The 27,030-nt window shown below is 33.8% G+C and overlaps 1 protein-coding gene and 1 long non-coding RNA gene across 3 annotated transcripts; both read right to left on the reverse strand.

Annotated features, from left to right (window-relative positions):
• Positions 1-7: 7 nt before the first annotated feature.
• On the reverse strand, positions 8-27,029 carry LOC119069985. The gene is made up of 3 exons (XR_005086441.1): positions 27,019-27,029; positions 19,576-19,585; positions 8-1,168 (listed from the first exon to the last, which is right to left on the reverse strand). It is a non-coding gene; the product is annotated as an uncharacterized LOC119069985 (long non-coding RNA).
• On the reverse strand, positions 4,003-23,392 carry LOC119069966 (serine/threonine-protein phosphatase 2A 56 kDa regulatory subunit epsilon isoform). 2 transcript variants are annotated; one of them, XM_037174200.1, is made up of 8 exons: positions 22,747-23,392; positions 9,610-10,189; positions 9,331-9,530; positions 9,064-9,258; positions 8,798-8,988; positions 8,344-8,677; positions 8,023-8,252; positions 4,003-6,696 (listed from the first exon to the last, which is right to left on the reverse strand). In XM_037174200.1, the coding sequence occupies exons 2-8, from the start codon at positions 9,746-9,748 to the stop codon at positions 6,441-6,443; spliced, it is 1,545 nt and encodes a 514-aa protein (XP_037030095.1). In that variant the 5' UTR covers positions 9,749-10,189; positions 22,747-23,392; the 3' UTR covers positions 4,003-6,440. The 2 variants fall into 2 exon arrangements, with proteins under 2 accessions (XP_037030095.1, XP_037030096.1); XM_037174201.1 differs by lacking the exon at positions 22,747-23,392 and adding an exon at positions 22,304-22,683.
• Position 27,030: the final 1 nt, after the last annotated feature.

Below are 27,030 nucleotides of genomic sequence, written 5' to 3' on the forward strand. Positions count from 1 at the left end.
GTTGTTGTTTTTTTTTCATTTTTTCTTCTTCTTTTATGTGGAAAAGTTGGAAAATTATAGGTTAATTCAGTTTAGTATCTTTTGTGTTTTTAATTATTATTTTTTTGTATTTTTATTAATATTTATCATATTTAGTTCTAGGTCATGGTAAAATACTTCATTTTTTATCTCATATTTTTCCTACTTTCATTTGCAAAGAGTCTCGGTGCCCTTCCAAAACTACATTGTGTGTATTGATTGTCTTGGAAGTGGTTTCTTTTATGTTCAATTCAATTTTTTTCATACGTTTTATTCAAAACATACATTCCATATATATTTCGATTATTATGTTGATGGTATTCTGTTTCCGATTTTCGTGTGAAGATTACTATATAAGGAGGTAATTATGCATGTTCATTCGCAGCGGTATGTGATCGCAGGGGAGGGGGTGGCATTATATCCATTTATAACAGGAATTGTAATAAAACATTTTTTTTTACTTTGTTGTTGTTGTCTGTGGCGATTGCTTATAAGTTAAACATATTAGTATATAGGAAATGAAAGCGGTTCCTATTATTTTTTGTAAGTTTTTTTTTTCTTCTGCAATCTTCTCCGTTCAAATAACTTTTCTCTTTCAATTCAATAAAATTAACATCAAGGCTAAGGCAGTTTTAATACATTTTTTTTTTCATTCTTTTAAAATTCTAGTTTAGCAGATCTTTTTTAGATAAAAACATCGAAATACCTACACATTTAAAATTGATATGAGTCGCTAAGTTGTCTTTTTTTGAATACATTTCTACGAAATTTCATGAATTTAATAATTTTCCCTTTTGTTCTTTTGCATTTTAAACTGAAATGAGTTTTAGTTGGCAAGTTTGTTGCTGTTTCCCTTTATTAAATTAAAATTACGAACGGAAAGAATGGAGATTTATGTCAATCTGTACAGCATATACTTGAATGAAAAATAAGTAAATTGACTCAACAATCTAAATTTTCTTCAGAATCTCGCTACGTTTCAGTAATCCAGTAGATTCTCTATTCACCTCACCGTAACAGGTCAATTTGTTCAATTCGTTAATCATACTTACAGAAAAAAATATTTGTGTCCGATTCCAGCGGATCGATGGCCTTGATGAATTTTCAAGCAGTGAAGAACGGTTGATCAAGCACCCTACACAACGAAACACTTAACACTTTTCGGGCCATTGCTTTTTCATCGCAGAGGTTTTATTTGCCTTTACTGTTTCTGACTTTTTGATGACTTCTTGCTGTAGAAATAACGGCAGGGGTAGAAAGCTCAAAGTTTTGTGGGCCATTTTTTAAAGTTCATCGGCACAGCGTGATTACGATTTTAAATTACCTTGCCATTGATTTTTGCTGTTGAAATGAAATAAATTTGTGGATTTTTATCACTACTTTTTAGCTCTACGTCGAGAAAAAGCGTCGTGACGTTTGTGACGTCGATTTTAGTGACGTTTGATATTGCCTTGACAATGTCGCATATAAGTTTCTATCAATCAGTTTTTTTTTTCGTTTGATGGACCGGACATTTGTTTGTTTCTTCATCTAAATATAAGGTTAATGTGCAACACATGTTGGTTATAAATGCGCCAGCGCCAGTCAGTGCTGATTCATTTCTTAATTTTTTCTTTCTTTTAAAACTGATTTAAGATCATATCCCTCAATGTTGCTCACCCTATTATCGATCCGATCCTTAATTGAGGTACTGAAACGTTGGAACGGCATCCTCAGCCAAGTTCTTTCTACTTTCCAAATAATTTTCAAAAAAAAATTCAATAGAATCCATTTCAATCGCTATCGACTAGTGGCCACTAGCCAGGACGAAGTCCGCATCACAATTTCAATCCGCATCACAATGGGGGTCAAGGTTTTACATGCTGAAAACATTTATTTTAACACAAAAACGAAAAATCACCAACGTCAACTAGAAAACTAACATAAATGTGGAAGAATTGAAGTCAAGGGATTTAGGGGTGGCAAGGCTGAGAACAAAAAAAAAATCTAAAAGAAACTAGTTGATTTGTCACTTACATAACTAGGTATGAAAATTCCAGTACTCGTTTAGCTTTTATTGATGTAAGTCGAAGCCAAAGACACAATATAAAACCCGAGAAATTAAATTTCATTTTCAAGCTGAATTATGTACGTGACTTCACATATGCTCAAGGCGACCAATGAAGCGCTTGAAACAGAAGTAGTACGGCTTTCGTCACTAATGATGGCGCTAATCCAATTAACTGTGACCGTTTCTCACCTAATCTTACAACACAGATCGACATCGATAGGGACCATTTTTTGGAGAATATTTTCCGGTGACATTCATTCACAGTAAATTCGTGATTTTCTGGAAGTGAGTGCCAGTTTGATATTTTCTCAGATTTGTGTATACCTGAAACACACGATTCTTACATCAAGTGTTGTTCAAAGTTGGATGTATGACGATTCAAATTCCACAGTCTTGATAGATTCACGTTTTCAAGGTCACCAGCTGATTGCTCACTTACGGTGATTTAAAATTGATTAGACCCTTCAGAAAAATTAGATGGTGATCTTGATATATCAAGGGCTTTAGGACGGAAATCCTGTCATATCAAGAGTTGCACACGATGTAAGAATCTTGTGCTAACTTCAGGGACTAAAAAATATTTTTCAAAAAATGCATTGCACCTTGGAGACCGATTTCAGTCTGCTGCGCAACTAGCTCTCCCTTCCGATAGGGGTAACAAACATTGAACGAAAAAGAACAACAAGAATGAAAAGAAATGAAATAAATAAAACCAAATGAACCGGAAATTGTCGCATACATTTTTGTGTTGTTTTTTTTGGTTTTTGTTTTTAGTTTTAAATAATTTTTAATTTCATTTTTAAAAACATTAGAACATCTTAAATTTTATATTTCTAAATGTAAACGGCTTAGAAAATAAAGAAGAAAAAAAGTGAAAATTATATGACCGTACCAATATATAAAAATTAAATGATTTTACATTAGCAGACAGCACAAAAGTAAAAATAAGAAAAAAAAAATCGTTCCAAATAATAGAAGAATACAATTATTATGTAGTGTTTGACCATGTTGAGGTTTTTAGGCTGGCATTTCAATTACTTTGTTATTTATTACACAGACTTTACGTAACGAAATAATGCGTTCGTTGACAATCACTAGAATTTTACAGTAATATCGCGGAAACGTGAACTTGATTCGATGGTTAAAGTAAAGTCCATAGGTCGACTCTATTCGTCTTTCAATTCAAAATTCTCGCACGCGATACTGGGTCAACCGAAAAGTGAACAGTTTATGATACTACCCAACCAAAAAATATCATGCCACTCTGTCGCGTTTTTTTTGTTGTTGTATAATTGAGATCGAAGTTTAAAAACAAAATGAAATTCTCACTCAGTGACGAAGAGTAAAAATTGTATGCCACTCGACGATATGTGTTTCTTTAAGCACCCCACGTGTAGTTTTACAATTTACCTGCGACCTTGAGTGCTAGTGACAGGATGTAGTGCGTAATCGCACATGTATCACAAAGGACTTTTGCTACACAGCGACACGAAGGAGATCTAATCCGAATTTTTATACAGTACAATAAAAGAAAAATTTAATTTAAGTCTCTTTTGCGTCGCTATGTGTAGCAAGACACTATCCAGCTATGTAAAGCTATGAACACCAACTTGGTTCACTTTCTGATCGTGGGACTACTATTCAAAAATGGACCATATCTTCATCTCAAGATCAACTGTGGTACGTGTGTATTTGATATTTTAGCATACCATGACTAGCCGGTCCGTGAACAAATGTGATTCACAGACGAATTTAAGCTCTGATTTACAGTTGACCGAAATGTGTCAAAGTTTTGGAAAAATTGAAAGATGGCCAAAGATGTAATAGTTTGAATGAATCAACCATGAATTTGGTTCAAGTTGTCGCGACGACGAACTCAAAAAAAGTAAGAAAAAATTTGATGGAAGGTTTGAGCGATTCAAGCAATTTAAATGGAACTGTTCAATTGAAATTGCAGATTCAACCTAAAAACTCAGCGAATGATAAAATGAAAGAAGCAAAAAGAATGGTTGTATAACATCGCCAATATACGGTTCAACATTTTGTTTCCGGTGAAAATGTGTTTTTCATTCATCAATTTTTTTCCTTTTAAATCAGTTTGCATGAGTGTTTTTTGTGTTTTTTCTATTCATTTTTTTTCTATTTAAAATAATGTGATTTTTGTGTGTTCTTCTATTTTATAAAAAAAAAAGAAATTTTGTTTGTCAAAATAGTCTTGTTTGTAATGTCTACAAAGTGAAATTCAAGCATTTTTTTTTTTGAAAGACAAATGATAAATTCTCAGTTTTTTAAAAACTTTTCATAAAGCTACAACATATACAGTTTTTAAATATTTTCCTTTTTTCTTGTTTAAATGTTTTTTTTTCCACGACAATTTTTTTATTATTTTTATTTTATTTTTTCCTTCTTGTTTTTTGTAGATAGTTTTTATATTCCAACGAAGATATGAGAATGTATTAGTTAATAAGACTGTTCCTGCTGCATTCAATCGACATTACATTTTTCGGCGAAAAAGTCAGTCCCTCACGAAACCAAATGTGTTTCTTATGGCGCGTCACACACACAAAAAACGAATATTTTTCTTAAGACAAACTCAAAAATTTTCAAAGTGCCGAAATGAATAACCTCACTTACCGAAATGCAACAGCACTCGAGATGTGTGGACGATCATTTCGACAAATTGAGGATTCTATTTACACCCGGGGACTTAATCATTATTTCCATTACAATGGGTCGTAACTGTTTCTACGTGTTTCTAGGTCAAGCAATACTCTAACAAATGAAAAAAAAAAAAACAATTCTACCGCACTACTAATTGTTGAACGGAATTCCAATTGTACAGATCTACTAAAAATCTATTCAAAAATTGCAATATAAGTTTTGCAGGCTACACTGTTTTGCTACTTCGACAACATTTATACAACATTTTTGGTACACTCCACTTTGAACAACTTCTTTGAGGCTCGCAACCCGTTGGCGTAAAACTTAACAAAACTATGTTACACCGTAGAGCTGCTCATAAAAAAATCTTAAGAAATGTGGGATCACTAATGAAAAACGTGTAAAGTTAACTTGAATGGGGGTAACTAGAAGTTGACTTTTGTAATGATTCTAACTGCCAGTTTCTCAAACCATTGTTTTATTAGATGTCGTCAAAATTACTTTTAATTATTTAACTTTAAGCAAATCCATATTCTTGTCTGTGAAGTTGATCGTGATGCAGTCCATTTGGTAATTAAGCCTGAGGCATGATGAATATTGAGTAAGATTTTTTTTTTAAATCAAATGATTGCTTATCGGTGTCAGCACGGATGCTTCAATTTTCTAGGAAATAGCGATGCACTTTCGAGCATACTCGTAGAACTATTGTTTAGAATATTCATCCCGATTCACACAGCATCCCTTTTACCATTATCAGTTCAAAGAACAACTCAACCGGATAATAGTTTCAAATGAAAACAAATCGTTCCTTTGATAAAAAAAAATTGCGAGCAGAGAAAAGAAGGCAAGTAAAAAGAGAGAAGCGTTAAGACCAAGTTCAAAGAAATGGATGCTTTGCGACACAGATTCTGGCCCCAAACGTGGAAAAAAAATATTTTCTCTTTCTTTAAACGAGCGCGTGAATTGTTTAATAAAGACTGACTTTGGTTTCATTTTCGATGAGTTTGTTGTTGCCTCTAGGCATCACGGTTAAGAAAAAGCGTCCCATCACAAAACATTTGAATATAATAAGATGTTGACTTCAAAGGATTTATTATGAAGAAAAGCAAACGAGAAAAAGAAGAAAGGAGAGTTGTTGTTGTTCAGTGTTGTAAATAAAAGTTTAAAAAAAAATTGTCCGCATTAGGAGATCTACACACCGGCATATTATTATTGTTATTATCATGAAGCGTGTACACAACGAATTTTTTTTTTTTTATGTTTTAAGTGAAATCAGTCTGAGGTGAATGTCAATTTGTATTAATTAACACATTCTCATATCTCTGCATTTCTATTTTTTGTGTTTTTTTTTTCTTTTTTGTTTTAATTCAAATTTTATCCTCCATATTCATCTCCTCCTTTTTTTAAATATTTTTTTTGCGTTTTTCTTTCATTTATTTTAATTAATTAATCAATATGCAGTTAATCATATTTCTCCGGCTAATTATTGAATGAGAATTGAATAGAGCAATCAGCAGCTTCTTCTCTTATTAATTTTTAATTTTTTTTTTATATTTTTACTTTACTTTTTTTAAATTTTATACTTTTTATGTTTCCATTTTCATCATTTTTTTATTTATTTCTTTCCTCTTACTTTTTTTGTTTTTTTTTTAATGTCCATCTTGAACGTCATTGATAAATATTAATGTAGATATCGGTTGTATTTGTTGTGTTATTCCTCCTTCGGTACAATAATTTCTTTTTTCATATTGTACGGATTGCTGGTGCCACCGCCAACAGTATTGGTGGTTGATAGTGTTGAGGGTGATGACGAGCTGGGATTTGAATTAATTAACGATGATTTATTGTTTTGCTGATGCTGTGTAGAATCACTAGTTGATTCGCTCTTTTTACTACTTGTACGACTATTTTCTAAATCGTGCAATTTCTTCCAAAGTTCTTCACGTTCACGTTCTCGTTTCTTTTCTCTGGTAAAGTGTAAAAAAAAGTTTTTTAGAATTTCAACAGAATTTCAGTTTTATTTATATGTGAAAGCGAACGACGCGGGAATCTGTGAGATTTTTGAGTCTTCAATAGTAGGCAATTGCTGAATAGTACTTGCGGACCTCCCAGTCTAATAGACCAGTGACCCAAACGGCTTTTGACTCACAAAGTCATGGTTTGAAACCATTCTTAGCACCCATGGTAGAAAATCCAAAATTTTGTGTCTAAAAGAGGACTTGTTGTCCCAAATGACGAAATGCGCCGTCCGACATAGCCTCAAAATTAGGAAAAGTATGATGTCTGAGTTTCTAATTTTGCCCTGTGCTCACTACAATCACAATTATTGGTAACTGAAAACTGATAATTGGCAAATAGGTTGTTGGCTGTGGCTGGATATTCGCATTCGTTTTCAGTCTAATTCGTCCCTCATCAATTTTGTTTCTTGTCAGCGACAACATAAGAATTCATTGCCAATTTCGACAATGCATCATCACAATCAATGTAGGATGAACTGCGTTAAAATTGGATAAAACGCTGAACAGAAATTTCTGGAATTTTGGCAACTGTAATTAAATTTCGAATTACAGTGTCCCCGGGTACTAATGAAAATTCATTTTCATTTCCGTAAAAAAAAAGTTTTTCAGCTCAGACGTCAGAATTGGTTACAGAGACTTATCACATAGTCAACTTTTTGGCATTGCTTCAACTATCTTTGGCGATTATAAACGGAATACTGTGTGACAATGTACGCATTCTCACTGACATTCGAGTTGTAGAGGGAGACGATGAATAGTCTCAATAGTACAAAATCTGGACGAGTGGGGAAATCGTTGATTGGAATGAATTGCATTGGTTGGTATAGGGTAAGGGTACCTCGAACTTACAAATGGATTGCAACAGGCTTCAATTCGGCAATATTGAACAAATGTTTGCTACGAGCCATTAGTTGCTTTTCGATTATAGAAATGTTAAATCCCTGCTGAGTGGAGGGGCCCCACGAAAATGTTTGACTTGGAAGATTGACTTTCGTTTCTATGTAGATAGCATTGAATTGATGTAATGCGTGTTTGTCAAAGCCATACCGTTCAATGAAGACAAAATCGATAGAAACCGTCGTATCACCAGCATTCGATTGATTCTGGTTACTCATCTCAACTTTGAAAAATGTTTTCATCTTTTGAATGGATCAGTCAGTCAATACAGGACTGAAACTAGCCGCTTGAATATCATTGATCATTTTAACATCACAAATACTCAATTTGACTACCCAGTATCATCAATCGTAATCGTAATCGAATTGAAATACTCACTTTTGTCTTTCCGCTTTATAGCTGGCGGTTAGTTCGTCGAATAATTTTGAATTCATTTCCATAAACGTCTTCAAAACATTGTAAACGAGCGCAACGATTGTTTGATTCCAATGTTCCTTGCTAATGCGATAGAGTGCAGGAAACATAATTGGCATAATTACAGCATTATTTTCCTCAATTAGGGACATGGCGTATTCATTATTCCAGAAATATAGTGCACGTTCGGCAACCTATTGATCGAACGCAGCGAAAATTAATTAAATTTCTCAATCAATATCAATGTCGAACATTTTATCGTGTTTCGATTAAATAAATTTTTACCTGAAAATGTGGACTAGACACACATTTTGCAATCTGACGGAAAAGTGGCTCTTGAATTTTATCAAATTGTGGCGGATCAATAACATCAAGTATTTCTTCGATTTCTCCTAAAAACATCACCTCCTTTTGCGAACAAGTTTTCGGCCAGAATTTTAATAAACCCCGGACGACCGGTTCCGTCAATACTGCATCCTTTTCGAGAAATTGTACCACACAATATGCCAACTGTGCATGATACAGCGACAGACATTTGACTTTATGCAGTGGCAACAACACTTTGACCAGAAATTGCTTATGTTCGGCCTTCAGCGGCAAAGCAAAACCGTTAATTATACTGGAACGAGAGATAAAACAAAAATTGTCAGTCAAAGTGTACGGTGCAGTGCCACAGTCACGTAAAATGCCGTTGTGGTTACGGTATCTTTTTGTTGAAGAAAAAATTGTTGAAATTTACCTTCCCAAAATTTCCAAAAGCTCGCCCACACCATTAAAATGTTCAGTTTCATAAATAAAACGCAAAAATATATTGTTGATTTGTTTCCGGATGAATGCTCGTAGTCCTAAGAATTTTCCATAAATCCGATGCAAGACAGTTTTCAAAAAATCACGTTCCCTCGGATCTTCAGAGTCAAACAGTTCCAAGAGCTGAAATTGGAATGGATTGTGTTCAATGGGTGCGTATAGTAGCGTTGAATGGGGCTGAAGCTGCCGCCCACTTACTTGTAATACAAATTTTTGGTCTATAACTTTCTTTCCAATGGTCGCTTGAAAGTCTTGCGACTCTAAGAACCTCAGGAATACTTCGTAAACTAATTGCAAATGGGGCCATGATGCTTCTAATGTTGGATCATCTTCTTCTGGATCAAAGTCAGGATTTTCACTGGGCGGTAGTGTTCGGAATAAATTCACTGAAATCTGTATTCATGACAGAAAACGAACAAAATCATGAGAACCATTTCAAAATCAACCACACAACAAATCTGTTACCATTCGTATAATTTCTGGGTAAACAGCTTCGGTAAGAACACCTCGACCATGGGTAATATACGTAGAAAGGTCATTTAATGCAGCTCGCTTGATTTCTTTGCCTTTTAAATCCGATATGGGATCCATAAAATCAAATGAGAAACAACACTGTCGCAATTTCCTTATAAACAAATCTTCTTGATCCATGCTGGAACTGTCAGCTGTAATGCAGAAAAAAAGAATGGAAAACGAAATGAACATCGCTCAAATCGACTTTAGCGCCGTTCAAATCAAATTTACCCTTTAGTTGAGGTAACTGTTGCAATTCAACATCTTGCGAGTTACGATACCTCGACGAACCCTGAGACTTTTTGCTTTTCTTTTTAAGCGATCGCTTTGCGAATGGGTCAATCCGATCAACAAACGTTCCCGACGACATTTTTCCGGCTTTCAATATTAATTTGAACACAGCAAAAATATTTGTAAGCAAAACAACCGCTTAAATCGGATACACAAAAATATCGATTCTCTAAATACAATAAACTTGGCAATTGTTGGATATTACAAGATTAGCTGCACAATTAAATGATTCAGTCGTACTGCTCACGCGTTTCAGATTTCAGACTGTTACTCTTCAACGTGTAGTTAAGTCCCAAATGAAACGTCCGCGTCGAATTTGTGTTTAGAATTTAGTTGAACGTTGAACAACAGCGTTTTGTTATTTGGACGATAATTTCTTCTTCTTTTTTTGTTTGTTAGGTGTTTGCGGTTCCCTGATTTATAAAAATTGTGAGCCAATATCCGATTAACTGATTGTGTTCCTATTTAGTTTCCCTTGACGATACATTTATAAGTCGTAGCAAATTTGGTTGATTTAAATCTGCAAAATAGAGAAGAAAAAGCAACGATGAGTTAAGGTATAAAACAAACGAACAGTCTACATTGTAATAATATAAGTATGAAGAATGTTAGTCAAATCATTTGGTGTCTGTTTCAATCAATTAAATGTTTTTTCCGTCACTGTCGATCCTTTTTTACAGAGATTTTTCTTCATGAATCGAGAGCCGTTAATTTTTAAACATTATGAAGACGATCAGAAGGTATATTCGATATTCGTAACGTAATCGCTTTGATAACGGACCATTAAGAGTTAATATGAGTAAGTGTTAATGGTTCGTGGTGTGCTTGTGGACATGTAATTGAAATGTTGCCAAGACTCGTTATTTGTACTGCTCTTTACCCGAAGACAGATCACACAATAAACACGTAGAAGAGAGCAACAAGCAGATCGATCGGATCGTGTGAAGTCCTGTTATTTATACTGCCTCTGGAAGTTAAAATACCGAATTTCCAGAATCGCACTGGCAAAATTTTTGTCAAGAATGTATGGAAAATCTTTGGTCAAATTGGATGGTAGAAATTGCCTTACACAGTTCATACCATGAGACAGCCGTTTCAGTGCTGCTTACTTCAAGTTTGTATACCACTAATATCTAGGCATGGGCGATGATGATAATGATTATCGATAATTATCGATAATCGATAATTATTGACTTTTTTTATCGAAAATTATCAAAAAAATATCGATAATCGATAATTATTGATATTTTGATAATTATCCAGATATCGATAATTCGATATATCGATATTTCGGTCAGAAAATTCGATATTTATCGATATATTCCGATATATTATCATGAATTTTCAGATAAATATCAAGATATCAATATTTTGATAATTATCGAATTTCGATATTTTGATAATTATCGATAATTATTAAATTATCGATAACGATATGATTAATCGATTATCGATAATTTCTTTCGATTGATATAATCGATAACTTTAAACGTCTCCCATCCCTACTAATATCTTAACAGATGGACGCATAGCATACCAACCACAAAGCTATAAATTTTTCATATAGTAGATGAATCTGCCAGGAGCACGGATAAAGAATTTTAAAACAGAAATGGTATTGCTTAATCATATATTATCACCACCACTATCATCATTTGCTGGCTGTAGTGAAATCGGAGTCGGATATAGAGCGAAAATTGCATCGAAATGTTTTGTAATTAATATGATAACTTTGGCTGAGCTTCCCTTTTACCAAAGAAAATTTCATTATTGGCAGAAAACTCGGGAGACTGATTATGAAATTTTATTTTATATAAGTTGTTGAAATCATCAATACTTCAGCCCGTAATCAGTTGCAGTGGATATTTCTCGAAATTCAATTTTTCCAACATCATACGAGCTCTCGACCTTTGCTAAAAAATAATTAATGACAAAGGTAAGAGCCATCACAAGGCATTATTTTCTCAAATCTGAGAATATTGTGATATCGGTCTTTGTCTATTCAAAAGCGCCGAGCAGGTTGCGTGGTTGTTTGTCTTCGACAGTCATTTTAACTAGAGAAACGAATCCCAGTAAGTAGTGCTATTCTATATTTCACGACCGGATTTGTTTAAACCACATACGCTATAGCTGGCCTGTTATTTTAGTGACACATAAAGGGGTCCGTTATAAGATATTGTAAAATTCACGGCAAGTATTAGTGTGAGATGATGATACTCAGGAATTTTAGGGAACATATCAAACATTTTCCGGTAATCTTTTCTTTCGACTAAATACATAAGTACTTTAAGTAATGTAAATGAGTAGCGGGCCAGAAAAATTACATGATTCCACTTTCGGGTGAAATTGAATGCAAAGTCACATAACCTTCAGTATAGCATTGATAATTTCAACAGAGTTCATGGAACGTGCTGTGCTGAATAATGATAGACCAAACAATGTACAAATATTTCAACCGTGAGATAATTCTGTTTTTAAATCTGAAGTGCTGCCCTGAATGAATTATGGTGCGCTGCACTCGATGGTTTCAACCGAACGTATACAATGGAACATTTGTGATTTCGAGTATTTGCATTACGTAAAGAAGTACCGTTTTGACCTGAACCTTTTACACTGTCAATGTTGATCTATTCGACTTGAAACCGGAATGCCATTATTCTGTTAGAGCTGACATTTAACAGGAGAGGGAGGTTACATGAAACCAAAATTCAGAAGTTTCATTGGAACCAGAAGCACGTCAGGTGAAATTCATTTCCAAACATTACTTGACTTTAACTTTCAGGTCAAACTAGTTTTCGATACCGCTCAACCTATTCCAAACTTTATTCATGATAGTACTAATAACCTTTTTGAAGCAGCTCAACATTTGTTATCAGTGCTTCACAGTGTTTTTCTATAATACAAAGACTTTGTATCCACCTGGAGCTATACAAACGAAGTAATAGATTAATGATTGTATCGCGACAGTAATGTCTCTTTGAAGATACTGAATTTGCAATTTAAGCAAACAAAAAACTCCATTCACCATTCCATCAAACTAAATAAAATTAATTTTAATTTTAAAAATGAAATTAACTTTCAATGCAAACGATCAAAAGCAAACGATTATTTAGTAACATGTTCTCTATGCAATTTTTATGACATGAATATCAATAGCTGTTTTAATAATGACCCTGTAATAAAACAAAAAGCCTAAAGTTAATGTCACTTTTCGTTTGTTACAATAAAATAAAAATTTTCTTTGTTTTTTTTTTCTGGCTCACATCAGCCGATTAGAATACGAAGCACGTACTTCGGCATTTGACTGCTTAAAATGTCTAAATAAACTACAATTAAAATAAATTTTATTGTTACCAATAAATCATTCGTCTATCAAACAGTTTACAAGAATCGGAAAGCGATTGTTTATTGGAAAAAAAGTATATATTCACCTATACCGACGACAATGACGACGACGCCGTCGACGGTGTGTCAAATTAATTTATGATTTTTTTTCGTGCTCTTCTTCTCATTGATGTTCATGTACAGTGTATGTATAGACATAAACAAATCCACACAAAAGTTTTCTTTTTTTAGAACACTTTGCATAATAATGGTTTAAACTAGAAAGGAGGGTACATATGAGATTTGAGTGCAGCAATTTATGCATATTCCCAACTATACCATTGGTTAAGTATTATAAATTGTGAAATCATAGCAGACCGTTCCCATTATGTATAGTTATAATATACGAAAAGATATAATAATTATTGTGGTTAAACGTCCTCGGGTATCATGAGAGTGCTCTAATTAACGAAATTATTCCGTAATGTTGTACCGACAGCTCGTGGATATTAATTACATCAACAAATAAATATTTTCTTTAACGTTGTCACAGCTCACAGAGGAAAGCGTGTACTTAACACAAAAATGATAAATTATCTTTCAATGAACTCATTGATCATTTTAATACATTTTTTTTTCGTCTTCTTTTTGTTAGGTTTCTCAAACCCTACATTTTCATGGCGGCCTTATAGGAACAAGCAACTGATACGCTGCAGTGTGCTAAGTACAACAAAAAATCTGTCAGAATTTATGTGCAAAACAAATTCATTGCCATTCAATCTTTTCAGATGTTAGTAAGGGGGTAACTTTTCAGATGTTTGTATGAGACGAATTTGAAAGCCATATGCAACAAATTGCATCAAAGCTATCCCAGCCGAATAAATAAATGATACCTGAGCAAGAGAAATGTGATAGGCTCACACAAATTTAGTTTTGTTTTTTCTCGAACAATAAAGTTTTGTAGACAAGTTTCTCTGCATATATATTCGTTTCATATCACTGTGTGATTCCGAGCAGCTTGCAGGGAAAAATGTTCGGAAAATTATAAATTTAAAGCTAGCTGTTTTATACACTTTCTTGTTTAGAGTGGGTATAGCGTATGACTAAACTTAACGTGAATGTGAAACGGTATTTATTTTGAATATCTTGGAAGTTTCATGTATGAATGTACGAATGAGCCATCTTAAATTTTAACGGTTACGTCAGCTTTAAGCATGCAAAATAGACGATGAATTCAGCCGGCTAACGTATCACCTTTAATTAGGGTCGCAAAATAATGGTCTACGTCGTTCGTCTATATGATAAAATTTACATCAATCGTTGATTGAAAAGGCACTATGTTGATTGAAAGACGTATGTATAAGTGTATGTTCTGGGATTCGAACGGGAATTTCATTTGAGTATTCAACGATAATAAGGAAAAAGTTTTCCGTATGTTTTTATGCCTTTTGTACCTTTTATGTTATCTTTTTCGCACAAAGCTTTTTAAATAATTTGATTAGAACATCTTATACAAATACAGCGATATACCTTTGGGGCATTGCTTTTCAGAGGAATTAATTTTTAAGTTTAACAAAATAATAAATTCTTGCTCTATTCATCGTAAGGCAACGGATTTTGTTTGGTGTTTTCTTTAGTAAATATTTATCGACTTTGCAAACAATCCGAAGATCAATCGCTCTTTAGTATTTTATGGAAGTCGAAAGTCCTTATACGTTAGAAAGTATGAGTTCGATCCACAATATCGAATCAATACAAGAAGAAAGTCTGTTTTTAATAGAAAGTCGTCGTGTAGACGAAAATCGATGTTACGCATGGAAGATTATTCAACAATTGCTACAAGTCGATAACTATGGCTAGCTCGAGTATGTCACAGGACTTTGACGATCTGATAATCTGTAATGCAACCCTAGGAGAATGTCTTTCGGTAGATTCGTCATTCATAGGAGAATTATTGATGTTCCGCTCGAAAACCGATGATTTGAGCATACTAGTCTTGGAATATATTGATTCAATCTTTCGGCATTTAACATAAAGCCAAGAGAAAACTGTTGAATAACTGTGAATTAGCGTCTGAGACTTGGCATTCTTTGTACTCGGCTAAATAAAGAAACTACGCGAAAATTTGTTAATAATTTATCTCCTGTCTGTAAATGGATAAGCGTAAATGAATTGGCACATAGCTTCCATTCAGTCAAATGATGGCAAAGACGCGTATAAAACCGTTAATTTTAGAACAAAATGTTCCAAAATTAATCTTATCAAAATGTACACGATGTCGATGACGATAAATGATAATTTCGTGTGTGAATGATAGCAAAAAAAAAATCGAAACGAAGAAATTTAAATTTTCCCTTAGCGTACACAAAGCACAAATGTCTGTCATGTCTAATATGATAAAATATTCATTAACTTCATACCGCTAAAGTGCCAGTTTATGTTAAGCACACCACTTCAAGTATTCGGATATTCGCCAATACTCATTTCCATAAAGTGTACTATGTAGCAAACGTTAATTCATTAATTCGGTCGGGTCGCCTATACCATCTATACAGTTACAGTGAAATTCTATGATGCGAAATCGAAGCAGAACTTGGAAATGATAACGAAAATTCCAAAAATGTTAAACATTCAGCTTCCATTCAGCAATCTATAGATATATTAGTTTTCCGTTACTACACTCACGGGTTCATATCGAATTGAAAGACGGATAGCATGTATATACATGTTACACATAAAATCGATCAAAAGTCGGAAGAAAAATGAACACATTCGATTCGAGCAAAGTAATTTCGATGCAAACACTGGAACAGATAGGGCATGTTTATATTCGCATAAGATGCAAATTTTAATGCAATTCGTCATAGCAAACAAATGGTTATGTCATAATGCGTTAGCTGGCTTGTCAGTTTTCGAGTTGGTGGTTCAGACTTATTAGTGCTCAATGTAGACTAGACATACGAAAAATGGTAATCGATGTTGTAATGGGAAAAGGAGATGTTAAACGTTAAAGAGAATAACAACCCAAACGACCCGTTATTCTGGATATTATTTTAAAAAGAAAAGATGACGTGTTGACCACGATAAAATTATGCAACGCTAAAATGACAAATCAGCTAGCAATTCAATTAACAATCTCTTAACTGTTTGAATTGTAAAATTTATGTTTTTCATTGCTAATACACATGGGAATGGTATCTGAAATATGTTTCCAATGTGCTGCTTTCGGTTATTGGCAATACATGTTTCCCCATTAGTGAACGCTACAAGATCGTATAAGTTAGTATTCCATACCGTGGAATCCAAAGTTTCCACCGGATAGCCTATCCATTAGCTGATCCGATGTATCGAAAGTTATGTATGCATTAAATTGAGGATAAGTAGTTGGGTGCGATACAAAAAATCAAAGTAAAATCTCGATTTTATAACATTAACATCCCACATTATTACGTTGGAACGGTTGGAACTGGTACATAATATACTACACTTGTGCAATATAAAGTTTTTCTTAAAGGTGCACACACTACATTTTATTGATAAATTAACATAATTGAATTTTTAGTTTGAGGTGTTGTAAGTGAAAAGTTGATTGAAAAAAATCAATCGAAAAGACAGTTACTGATCTATGCTAATCGTATAACTCGTGTCGTTCGAAAATAAAACAAAAAATTTCGACGAAAAAACATTGCAACTAATTAAGTTGATGTTAAATGTTCAATGCTTTGTTCGTTGGTATACACAATTTTCCCTGTACAAACTATAACATCAAAATCCAAGCTCATAAAATTTCTGTGATCTGGTTTATTTAATTATTTATCTAAAATAAATTGAATGGTTTCGCCGTAGGTGGTGGGTAGGTAGTGTACTCTTTGTATGTTATATTATCATACACAAAAAATCAGTTTCGGGTTATTTCTTTTCACGTTTGGTTTGCTTCTTCAAAGATGATTTTATGCGAACGAGAGAGAGAGTCAGGTGCGAAAAATAATCGGTTACATAAGGATATATCTTTTTCTCGTACCGAATCATAATTTCGGCCACAATAAACTTTATCTTGTATGTTATACAGCGCGACTGTCTACAGTACAATCAGCTGGCTCTTGTCTTTTTTAATGAATTATACTGTTTAACCATGAATGAATGAATGGAATGGAAATGTTTCGGTATAATCTATTTATGTGGGGGGGAGGGCATTCATAACCATATAAAAATTATCAAAACAAACAAAAACCTTTTTCGATTCAATTTTCGTCTGGAATCAATTATGCGCAATGACCTAGGCGAATGACTAAATATTTTCTTTTTTGTTTCCTATCGGTATCTTATCCGGACCGACTATCATATAGTTTACCATCTACGAAAATTCGGTATAGAAAATTTATTCATTACGATTACGGTTCGTTTCCGAAAGTCTATTTCGCATATGGATGTGGATGTGGAGGTTTCTAACTTGAGATAATAAAGTAATTTTGTACCGGCTACACCTGCATAGACATTTTTCTTCTTATGTGGAACGGTCTATAAAACAAAAATCTTTTCCCTATCAGTAGATGATAAAAGTGATTCGTAATCATCAAGTATTTGTACATCGGAATCCGACTGTCTCATACCATTTGATTCTTTACAATGTTACATCATTCAACCAGGTTGAATCAACCTTTCACAAAACACAATCATATCACTTATTCTACTATCTACGCTATCTATTTCTAATCTGACTGATTTCAACTGACTAAATACAAACTCTTTTACTTCATTAGTTTCGACTATGCTGTCAATTGAATCTATCCTGAATCGACTAACTTATCTGAAGGAATAGATTCTTTAGTAAGCGTAAGGTGACACAGTAGTAATGTTTCCATTACTGGTTAATGTTAATGTCGAATTTCACATAATGGGACCTACGATATTTGTTAAAAGCAGAGACAATTTCAGCCTGCTTATAGTCAACGAGAGCACGGTGCACCGTTATTGAAGTTTTAATTTTTATCGGCTGAACCGAAATTCGTATTGATAACAGAGTGGGGAAATATGGGAGCACTCAGGCTGAATTTGATTCCACAGGAAAATTTCACACCAGAAATCAAGGATCAATTGAATCCCATGAAAATAAAATTTTTGAAAAAATAGGACTTGAGTCAAAATTTGATTCTACAAAGGAAGTTCTAGCTGGTGTGTGTTTAAACTGGTAACGATATAAAATACAAATGATACCGTGATACATCCGCCGTTTGTAAAATAAGCATCTGAAGCACTTATCATGTAAATAAAACATTTCTTCAGGACTGTGATGTGGTAAGGGCAGTGACAGCGATATTGTCAATTTATTGAGTAACAATCAAATATTGTATGGTTGAAAGAGTTATTCCTGGGAAAAGTTTGGAATCTTTTAAAGAATAGTTAAAGGAACGTATGTTTCATGAAGCAAATCTTTGTCCGTTGCATTGATTAGATTAATGATTTAGATGCTATCGCGAAATCATTATTTAAGATGAGTACACAGTTCGAAAAGACATGAAAAATGCTTGCAAAATCAGAGTTTACATCAAGTGTGAAAACTATTTGGCATTTGTCTCATTCATCTGTCAACAACATTTTTCACGCTTGATGTAAACTCTGATTTTGCAATCATTTTTCATGCATTTTTCACGATCTGTGCACTCGCCTCTAAAAACGGAACTAATGCTCAAAGAGATATTGTTAAATTTCAAAAATTGATTCATCTACGTTCAACGATTGCACCGTGTTTTTCATGTAAATTTGCTTTGACTATTTACGAAATGTTGGCGAGGCTGCAAACAGGATAATTAGAAAATACCAACGCAATGCTGTATTCCCGAAATTATAGAGCAGATTTGCTTTTAGAAAATTGTAAGGCGAATCAACTAAAAGTATCGGAAGTAGAGTGAGAGAAATGTAACCATACAGAGTGGTGTTGTTATGTTACAGACGAGCCTCAGATAGGAATGAATTCTACAGAAGATTTATTCCTACAAGTCTTAAAGCTGGAAATAAACAGATCTGTCGGAAACCGGTGAGTCGTCTACGGCTCCACTCTACAAAATTACAGGCATTCTCTGATAACGTCAGACTTTTCGACTGGGATTGACCCTTGTGAGTTTAAGGAAGGCTGACATCTTTAGAGTAAAAATATTTTGATTACAGAAAATCCATTCGAAAATGTATAGAAAATGTTCAAGACCAGTTAATTCAGACTAGGCCAACAGATTGACGAAAGATCAAACTGAAGCCTTAAACTACAACTTTTTCTCTCTCTAATGTCGACTTCGAGTCTGATACAATGCATCGCAACAACACGTTTTATTGCTCCCTGTTAATTTGTTGAGTGAATGATCTGATTTCGAACCAAACCATACAACTGGCTACGGAGAGAAGTGTTTTGTGATGCCCTGTCTATCTCAGGCGGAATAAGACTTCTTCCTGATTATGAGTAACAAAAGAGCTGTTCATACATATCGGGATCATTGGTCATTCGGTTCTAAATATATTTTGCGGGAATACAACGCATTTGTTTTCTCGATCGACAAGACCAAACCGCAGACGTGACTGACGAACATCCACACAAAACGTTCTGATGTTTTTCAGACATATTCGCAATCTATTTTTATGTGACTTTGATTATTGCTAACTGATTGACAGGGTGAAATGAATTAAATCCCATGGTGTGTTCTATACTCAACTACTAAAAAAAACGTCCTAACCGAGCTGTGTTATGAAGAACTATTTGACAGTGACACAATATCCGGCACCGTATCAACTCAAAATACGTGTGTGTGTCGATGTGTATCGATCGAAAGTTGTGGATAGGAACTAAATAAAGTTTGAGCTTTAAGACGAAACGAAACGATGGAACGACAAGAAAAAAACATTTGGTCACAAAACAAAGCACATAAAAAACAAATTTAGAAGCATTCCGCAATTAGGAAGAACGCAATATCAAACCTTATTACTGTATTATATATATGTACACCCAGCTAGCCTATAAAACTAAATTAGTCTGATAACTATTATCTATTTTCGAGGTAAATACAGAGAACATACTACTCATATGACATTTTATTCCGCTATCTTGGTAATAATATAAAGTCAAATTTTTTATGCCAATAATCAAACATCTCTCTTTCTCTCTCTCGGTTGCGGTCACAGTCGTATATGCCTGTGTATTCCAAGAGAATAAAAAAAGTTTTTTTTTGTATTTTATCTAACATTACGACTCCTTCGGTACGAGTTCCACTAAAATATTTTGCTTCGTTCGCCTAACTAAACACAAAAATGACATTACGCTAATTACCAGTGTTGTACGATAAGTCTAATCCATGTTGTTAGTTTATTTTTGTGTCTCAATATGATCATCATTATTTAAACATTCGTTTTACTTGTACAGTAATATTGGATGATAACAAACATACAGACAGACAGGCCGCACATAATAATAAGGTGAAAAAAGAGCAATAATTCTTCGCTATTATTGTAAGATGGAACACGAAAATTACACTTCATCTCTGTTCTCTAATTTGAGCTGAAGAAACAAAACACAAAAATGTAACCTAACTGTATGTATACCAAGTGGGGTGTCACATGTAGAACATTTTATTGTTGGTGGTGGTGGGTCTAGAACTTTTTAATAATTTTTTTTGACAATTATACCTAAAATCTATGGATTGTTTGACACTCCGCAAACAATCTTCAAATACCCCGTACCCTTGCCCTACGTGGTCCTATGTCTATTTTTGCGTTATACTACAACTTCTTATACAAAACCATTTCTGGTACATCCTTTTTCATCCTGGAAACATTCCAAAATCGAACCAAAATAAATTGTTGAGTTAAAGACACCAGATTGACGAACGTTTTTGAGGCATTCTAAACATTAGAATCGATATGTGCAAAATGCCCCATCACCGACAAACTATCTATCGAAATTCATCCAACATTGGTTTCATGGAACTATCAGGATACGAATATTGTTGAAATTATTTGCCAGAAGGGGTTTTGTGGGCTTTAAACGAATTTACCGTATAGAGCTTCGTGACCACTACATCGTGAGCGGTAGGAAATATTTCAATATGGAATTCGTCATAATATTCTACGTAAACAAATACTGATTTTATGAAACATGTCATCAGTCACAGCGTCAATCGATCAGCCTAATATTTTTGTTTTCTCTATATTTCTCCTTAATTAATGCGTTAATTAGTAATTTTTTCTTCACTAATTAAAGAATTAATTATTTGCCATACAATTGTCGAATTTATTTTGTCAAATTATTTGAAATATTGATGCTATTTGCTCTTAAACGTTTGTTTGGTTAATATAATCATAGACACATTCCTCTCATACCCTGTGCAACGTAATCGCTGAAAATCATTCATTCATTTCAGGTAAACAACAGAAAGGCCAAATTGTCATAGTCTAGTCCAAAACGCGCCTAACCGATGACCAAATTGTCCAAGTCATTCGCTGTAGTACTCTGGAGACACTGTCTCGTAAGGGACGAGACAAAGATTTTTTGCGACTGTGAGCGTTCAACGGTTAAAGGTTTTAATAGCATCAATGCGAACTTTCAGTTCGGCAAATTTAATGCAACAAAAAAATCAGAAATTAAATCAGGTCGAGTTAATCGTTAATGGAAATGCTTCAATCATCCATTCTTCGCACAGTTTTATGAGAAACAAACCGAATTTGACATTTCTCATTGTTTACGTTGAAAAATTTCCGATCCAAATTATTTCGATTCGAAATTCCCTGATTAAATGCAATGCACACTAAATTGGCGATGGTTTTTTTCCGTCTTTGGACGAAATATTTTGGATTTTGGGTGTAATTAAAATATAAAATCCGAAGCAGAAATGGTAAAATTCAAAAGGAACCAAATTATATCAAATCCAAATGAATCCAAAATGGCGGTGTATGACGGAAAATGAAATATTTGAGAATAAATTTTTGTTGTTTTTTTTTCTTTCTCAGCGGACTTTTTGCGGTATAATATGCACAATGATTTTGATTTCTCACTGAAATGTCTCCCCTCGGAACACAGGTCACAATTTTGTGACATGCCCCGGTTTTGTGATGTTTGTTGGTTATTTTTGTTACGGAACAGATTAGTCAAAACTTCCGTGACCGAATAGAAGAAAGAAAGAAAAGAACGAACGAAAGAAGTACAAGTACAACACACACATTGAATATTTTCCCATTCAAGAAACTGATAATAATTTCGATTTGTTGGATCATACATATTTTGGTGAATCAATATTGGGCTACGATTAATATTGAAATTTTTGTTAATTACCCGCAGCAAAAATCGTTATGATTAATTGCACCTGGAAAAATGACATGACAGCTTCTTCATAATAAAATCACTTCTTTTTTTGTTGGTTGGTTGGTTCGAAGCGGTGTGACGACGAAAACATTTTTTTTTTGTGAAACGAAGTAGAAAAAAAAACTGCACACAAAAATGTGTGATGGCACTGCTGAATTTTTACCAGTTTATAAATACATTTTATATATTTTTACGCACATTTAAAAATTTTACTGAGATTTTTGATAAATTTATTGAACCGTTTTGAAAAAAAATTAAAAAAAAATTATTTTTGAGCAAAAAATAGTCAATTTTGCTCTCACGCCCAATATCGCGAGAGAATGAGAGTATTCAGCAGTGTAATTGAAACAGTACTACACCATTTTCCCGAATGACAGAACGAAACAAATACATGCAATGTATATTCCACTTACCATTTTGGATATTTAGAATAAATTTTTTTTCTTTCCTTTTAAACAATTTTTTTTTTGCAGTTTTGTTCGGTCAAACAATATATTCCTTGTCACAAGCACAATTTTCGCGAAACTTCAAGCCACACAATATGTTTATGCTTTTAGAAAATTGAAATGTGTGTTTGGTTTTTTTTTGTTGAAGGCCTTAGTTTGGCTTTAGTTTATGGTCGATAGGCTGTCATCACAGTAAATGAAGGCCCGATTATTGTGCGGATATCGCATTTTTACAACAATCCATTGATTTTATCGCACACCGAACACATTGTTAACAGTTTTGCACAGTTTAACATCCAATTAAAACCGATTAATTCACTCAATTTTTCGCTTCGCCCCAGACTGACTTAGCGGTAGATATTTCAATTTAACACTTCATAAAAAAAAGTGTGGAGACTTTTCGGAAATCAAATCTCGGGGAAAAAATCCAATTCAGCTCCAGAAACACGTTTTCCTTATATTTTGTTCGAACGATAGCGATTATACACGAATATTGGATGTCTAAATCACATTAAAACTGTTTTTATTTGAAGTAAATTTGGATTTATAACAACAACACCATTTAAATTTAAAGAATTAAAAGTGGCTAAGTTACAATGACAGATAGTGAATCCAGTAATCCATACAGAAGTGAAGTCGTTTCATGCCGAACGTACGAGTCCATTTGATGGCAATTTTGGAGATTTATTTAGGAAGTTAGTTTCAAGACATCTCGACATTTTGAATGTTTTCACTTTTCGAATTTAATGTTCATTCTTCTTTACGAAGATGACTGCATTTGTAATTTAACAAATACAAATTTTGATGTTACCGTTGACTGAGAATTGTCTGAATTTATTCATAACATTCACAACATAAAACTTGAAGAAACGTCTGCCAGGTGCGATATGTATCATAATGCGAAATTCAAATCTGACCATAAAATCTTTCCGCAGAAGTCAATCGTAGTATAGTCCATACAAAGGTAGGCTGAAATAGCCTAAAATCAATCAATAAAGATAACTGCGATCGTAGGTGTCTTAACACATTCTTTCAAAAACACATTGGTAAAACACACGAGTAATTTGGCGATTCTGAAAATTACAATAATAGGTTTGTTCCGAAGGTTTCGAATAACTGTAAACATGAATTTTCGCTGGCCAAACGAACACGTTTTCATCCATGAAGAACGGTTTTCATATAAATATGGATGGGTTAGGTCTCTATGTATGAAATTTGACATTTCCTGTAGCAGGGCAGGGGATTTATTTAATTTATGTGAGTGTTCAGTTGAGCTTATTTTCATACGGTGTATTAGGTCTCTTATTTGACGTTTCAAAAATTAACCGCTACTGTCTGGTTTTTTTTTCCTCATTTTCATTTTATTCCGATTTATAGCATACGTTCGAGCGGTGTTAGTGAATCTCGCGCCGCGTCATTCACAATAACTCACAAAGTGACATCTTACAAAATGTGTCAAAATGTGAATTATTGTGAATGACGCGGCGCGAGATTCCTAGCAACCGTTCGAGCATATGTTAAAGAAAGGAAAAAGCAGCATAAAAATAAAACAAGAACAAATCACTAGTATATACACTGAAAGTAGTTTAAACACTCATTGGATCAGAGAAATTATGGATCCAAACTTTTAGGTGAATTAATTTTCGTAATGCTGTCTAAGTCACATTTTCATATCACTGATTGGCCTGGTTCGTTTTAGGCAAGGTGAGTAGAGCGGAATTATGTTGAGTTTCTGTTTTCACTTTCCCCGTTCTAAAATCGAAAGATTGTTTCAACTAAATGTCAAACTGCGGATTTGCATTACATTAAGTGTTGATATACTTTGCCTACTCCAAGGTAGATATAATGTGGATGGAATTACCTCCCCAACAATATCTACCTTGGCCTATCACTATAACGAACAAAAAGAATTGTTTTAGTTCCCCGTGTTTAAAAGTTGAATGAATAAAATAAAAGAAAGAACAAAACTTTGTTCGACACAAAAACACACCAGTAATATTTGAACGCTACCCGAGGTTTTTCGAATTAGTTTATTTTTTGTCAAAAATGCAAAATCATATCACAATGTTGGTGAATAAATTTGTCGAAACTTTGTTTAGTACAATATTCATTATGATTAATTCATAATGGTCCTGTAAAGGCGAACTTTAAACGCACTCATCATTTGTATCGAATGATTGTGGGAAGTTTGAATTTCATTGTGGATAGTGTTGTTATTTTCAAATGATGATGATAATATGCAGCTGAGTGTCATTGTCATTTAAAAATGAAAGAATGCCCAATTATTCGAGTAATTTGCGTCATAAACCAAAAAAATAAATTATTCAATTTTTAGTATAGAGCATTTTTCACGTGTAAGTCATTTTTCAAACAATTATAGTCAAGTATTGGATACATCACAGAGCACCACTACCACTACCGCCATGGCCTGATGAGAAATGGTATTTTTGAAATACATATTAAATAAAGCAAACTCTCTCAGATCGAAACAGTAGTCGAATGTCATAAATTCATAAATTTTTGACAGATGGCTTATGCATTTTTTGTCAGAATTGCATTTTACTGGCTGGTCCCAATACCTTGCTTAATCCAGAGAGATGGGAATATGTCGACTGAATCGTTTCGACGTCCATTTCCGTCCGTTTCGTCATATTTGCGTCTCTCGGACTTAATCGAAGGAAGAGTGCCTATAACAACGCAAATAACAAATGCAGTGCAGTGGTTACTCATTTGTAGAATGTATTTTACAAAATGATTTGTACTTACTCAATGCACTTCAAGCATGAGTGGTATGTACAATAAATAGGGTACTGAAACGTGAGTGTCTCACACAACTGTTAAACACTGTAAAAAAAATCATTTCATACAAAATAGTACTAAATTTGGCAGCTGTCGACTATGATCACTTTTACTTGAAGTGCGTTGACTTACCTAAAAAATATTCAGGAGAAATTACTTCTACACCGCTTCTTGCAGCACATTTTATAGAATTTTTGAGATAGAAATTGTAGAAATCGTATTAATTGTTAAAATCTAGAGCTTTTTCAAAAACATTTTGCAATACCTTAAGAGTGATATCGCCAAAACTTGAACCAATTTGAAAACAAGGGTTCGGCGATCCGGGCGAGCTATAGCGCGTTAGATTCGTCTTTCAATTCTAGACAATACGTATCTTTTCCTTTTTTTTATTAATTGTGTACTTTTGGTGTAAATTGGTAAAATGCAGGCACATGTCATAGGGTAGGGAAAACACTTTTTTAGTATTAACTCGAGGTAGACGATTTTTTAAAAGTTGAAATGTTGTGCGAATGTGCGCCTCTAAAAGACCTATCATTAGAGTATAGGCACGAGTCGGTGCCACTGTACGTTCGGGAGTAAACAATGAAAGTAAAATTTTTTTCCCATATATTCCCATACAAACTTTGATGATTTTTCCGGACCACTAAAATGATTTAAAAAAAAGAAAAGAAAATATTTTTGGAATCGGCTAGTTAATACCATATTTTGAGGCGGTTTAAAATTGAAATTTTCAGACATACTGAAAAAAACCACTCACATTAATATAGACAAAGATTAATGGCATTGTTCGTTCCTGGACTCATGATATGATCACTAAATGCAAATAACATAACTTTAGGATAATTTTTGATCACAATCAGACCTTAACGCCGTTCGTTGAACTCGAAATTATGAAAAAATTTGTTAAATTTGGGCAACTTTTTACTTCGTGCAACTTCCTGGCCTGCAACACAATTTTTCTGAGTATTAGTTTACGTGGGATAATAGTGAGTGTGTCCAGCTACAACACCCCATAGTCGGTTTCACGGAAACTTTCTGTTGCAGGCCAGCAGTACTGTGCGAAAATCGACCATACTTTCATTTTTTACTCCCGAACGTACAGTGGCACCGACTCGTGCCTATACTCTAATGATAGGTCTTTTAGAGGCGCACATTCGCACAACATTTCAACTTTTAAAAAATCGTCTACCTCGAGTTAATACTAAAAAAGTGTTTTCCCTACCCTATGACATGTGCCTGCATTTTACCAATTTACACCAAAAGTACACAATTAATAAAAAAAGGAAAAGATACGTATTGTCTAGAATTGAAAGACGAATCTAACGCGCTATGGTTCGCCCGGATCGCCGAACCCAAGTATTGATTTTCCCCAAAATTGGTTCAAGTTTTGGCGATATCACTCTTAAAATTTCTTTAAATTTTAGTAGAAACTTTAAAAACTTTGGAAATTTC

This window comes from Bradysia coprophila, assembly GCF_014529535.1.
Source record: "Bradysia coprophila strain Holo2 chromosome X unlocalized genomic scaffold, BU_Bcop_v1 contig_416, whole genome shotgun sequence".
Lineage (NCBI taxonomy): Eukaryota > Metazoa > Arthropoda > Insecta > Diptera > Sciaridae > Bradysia > Bradysia coprophila.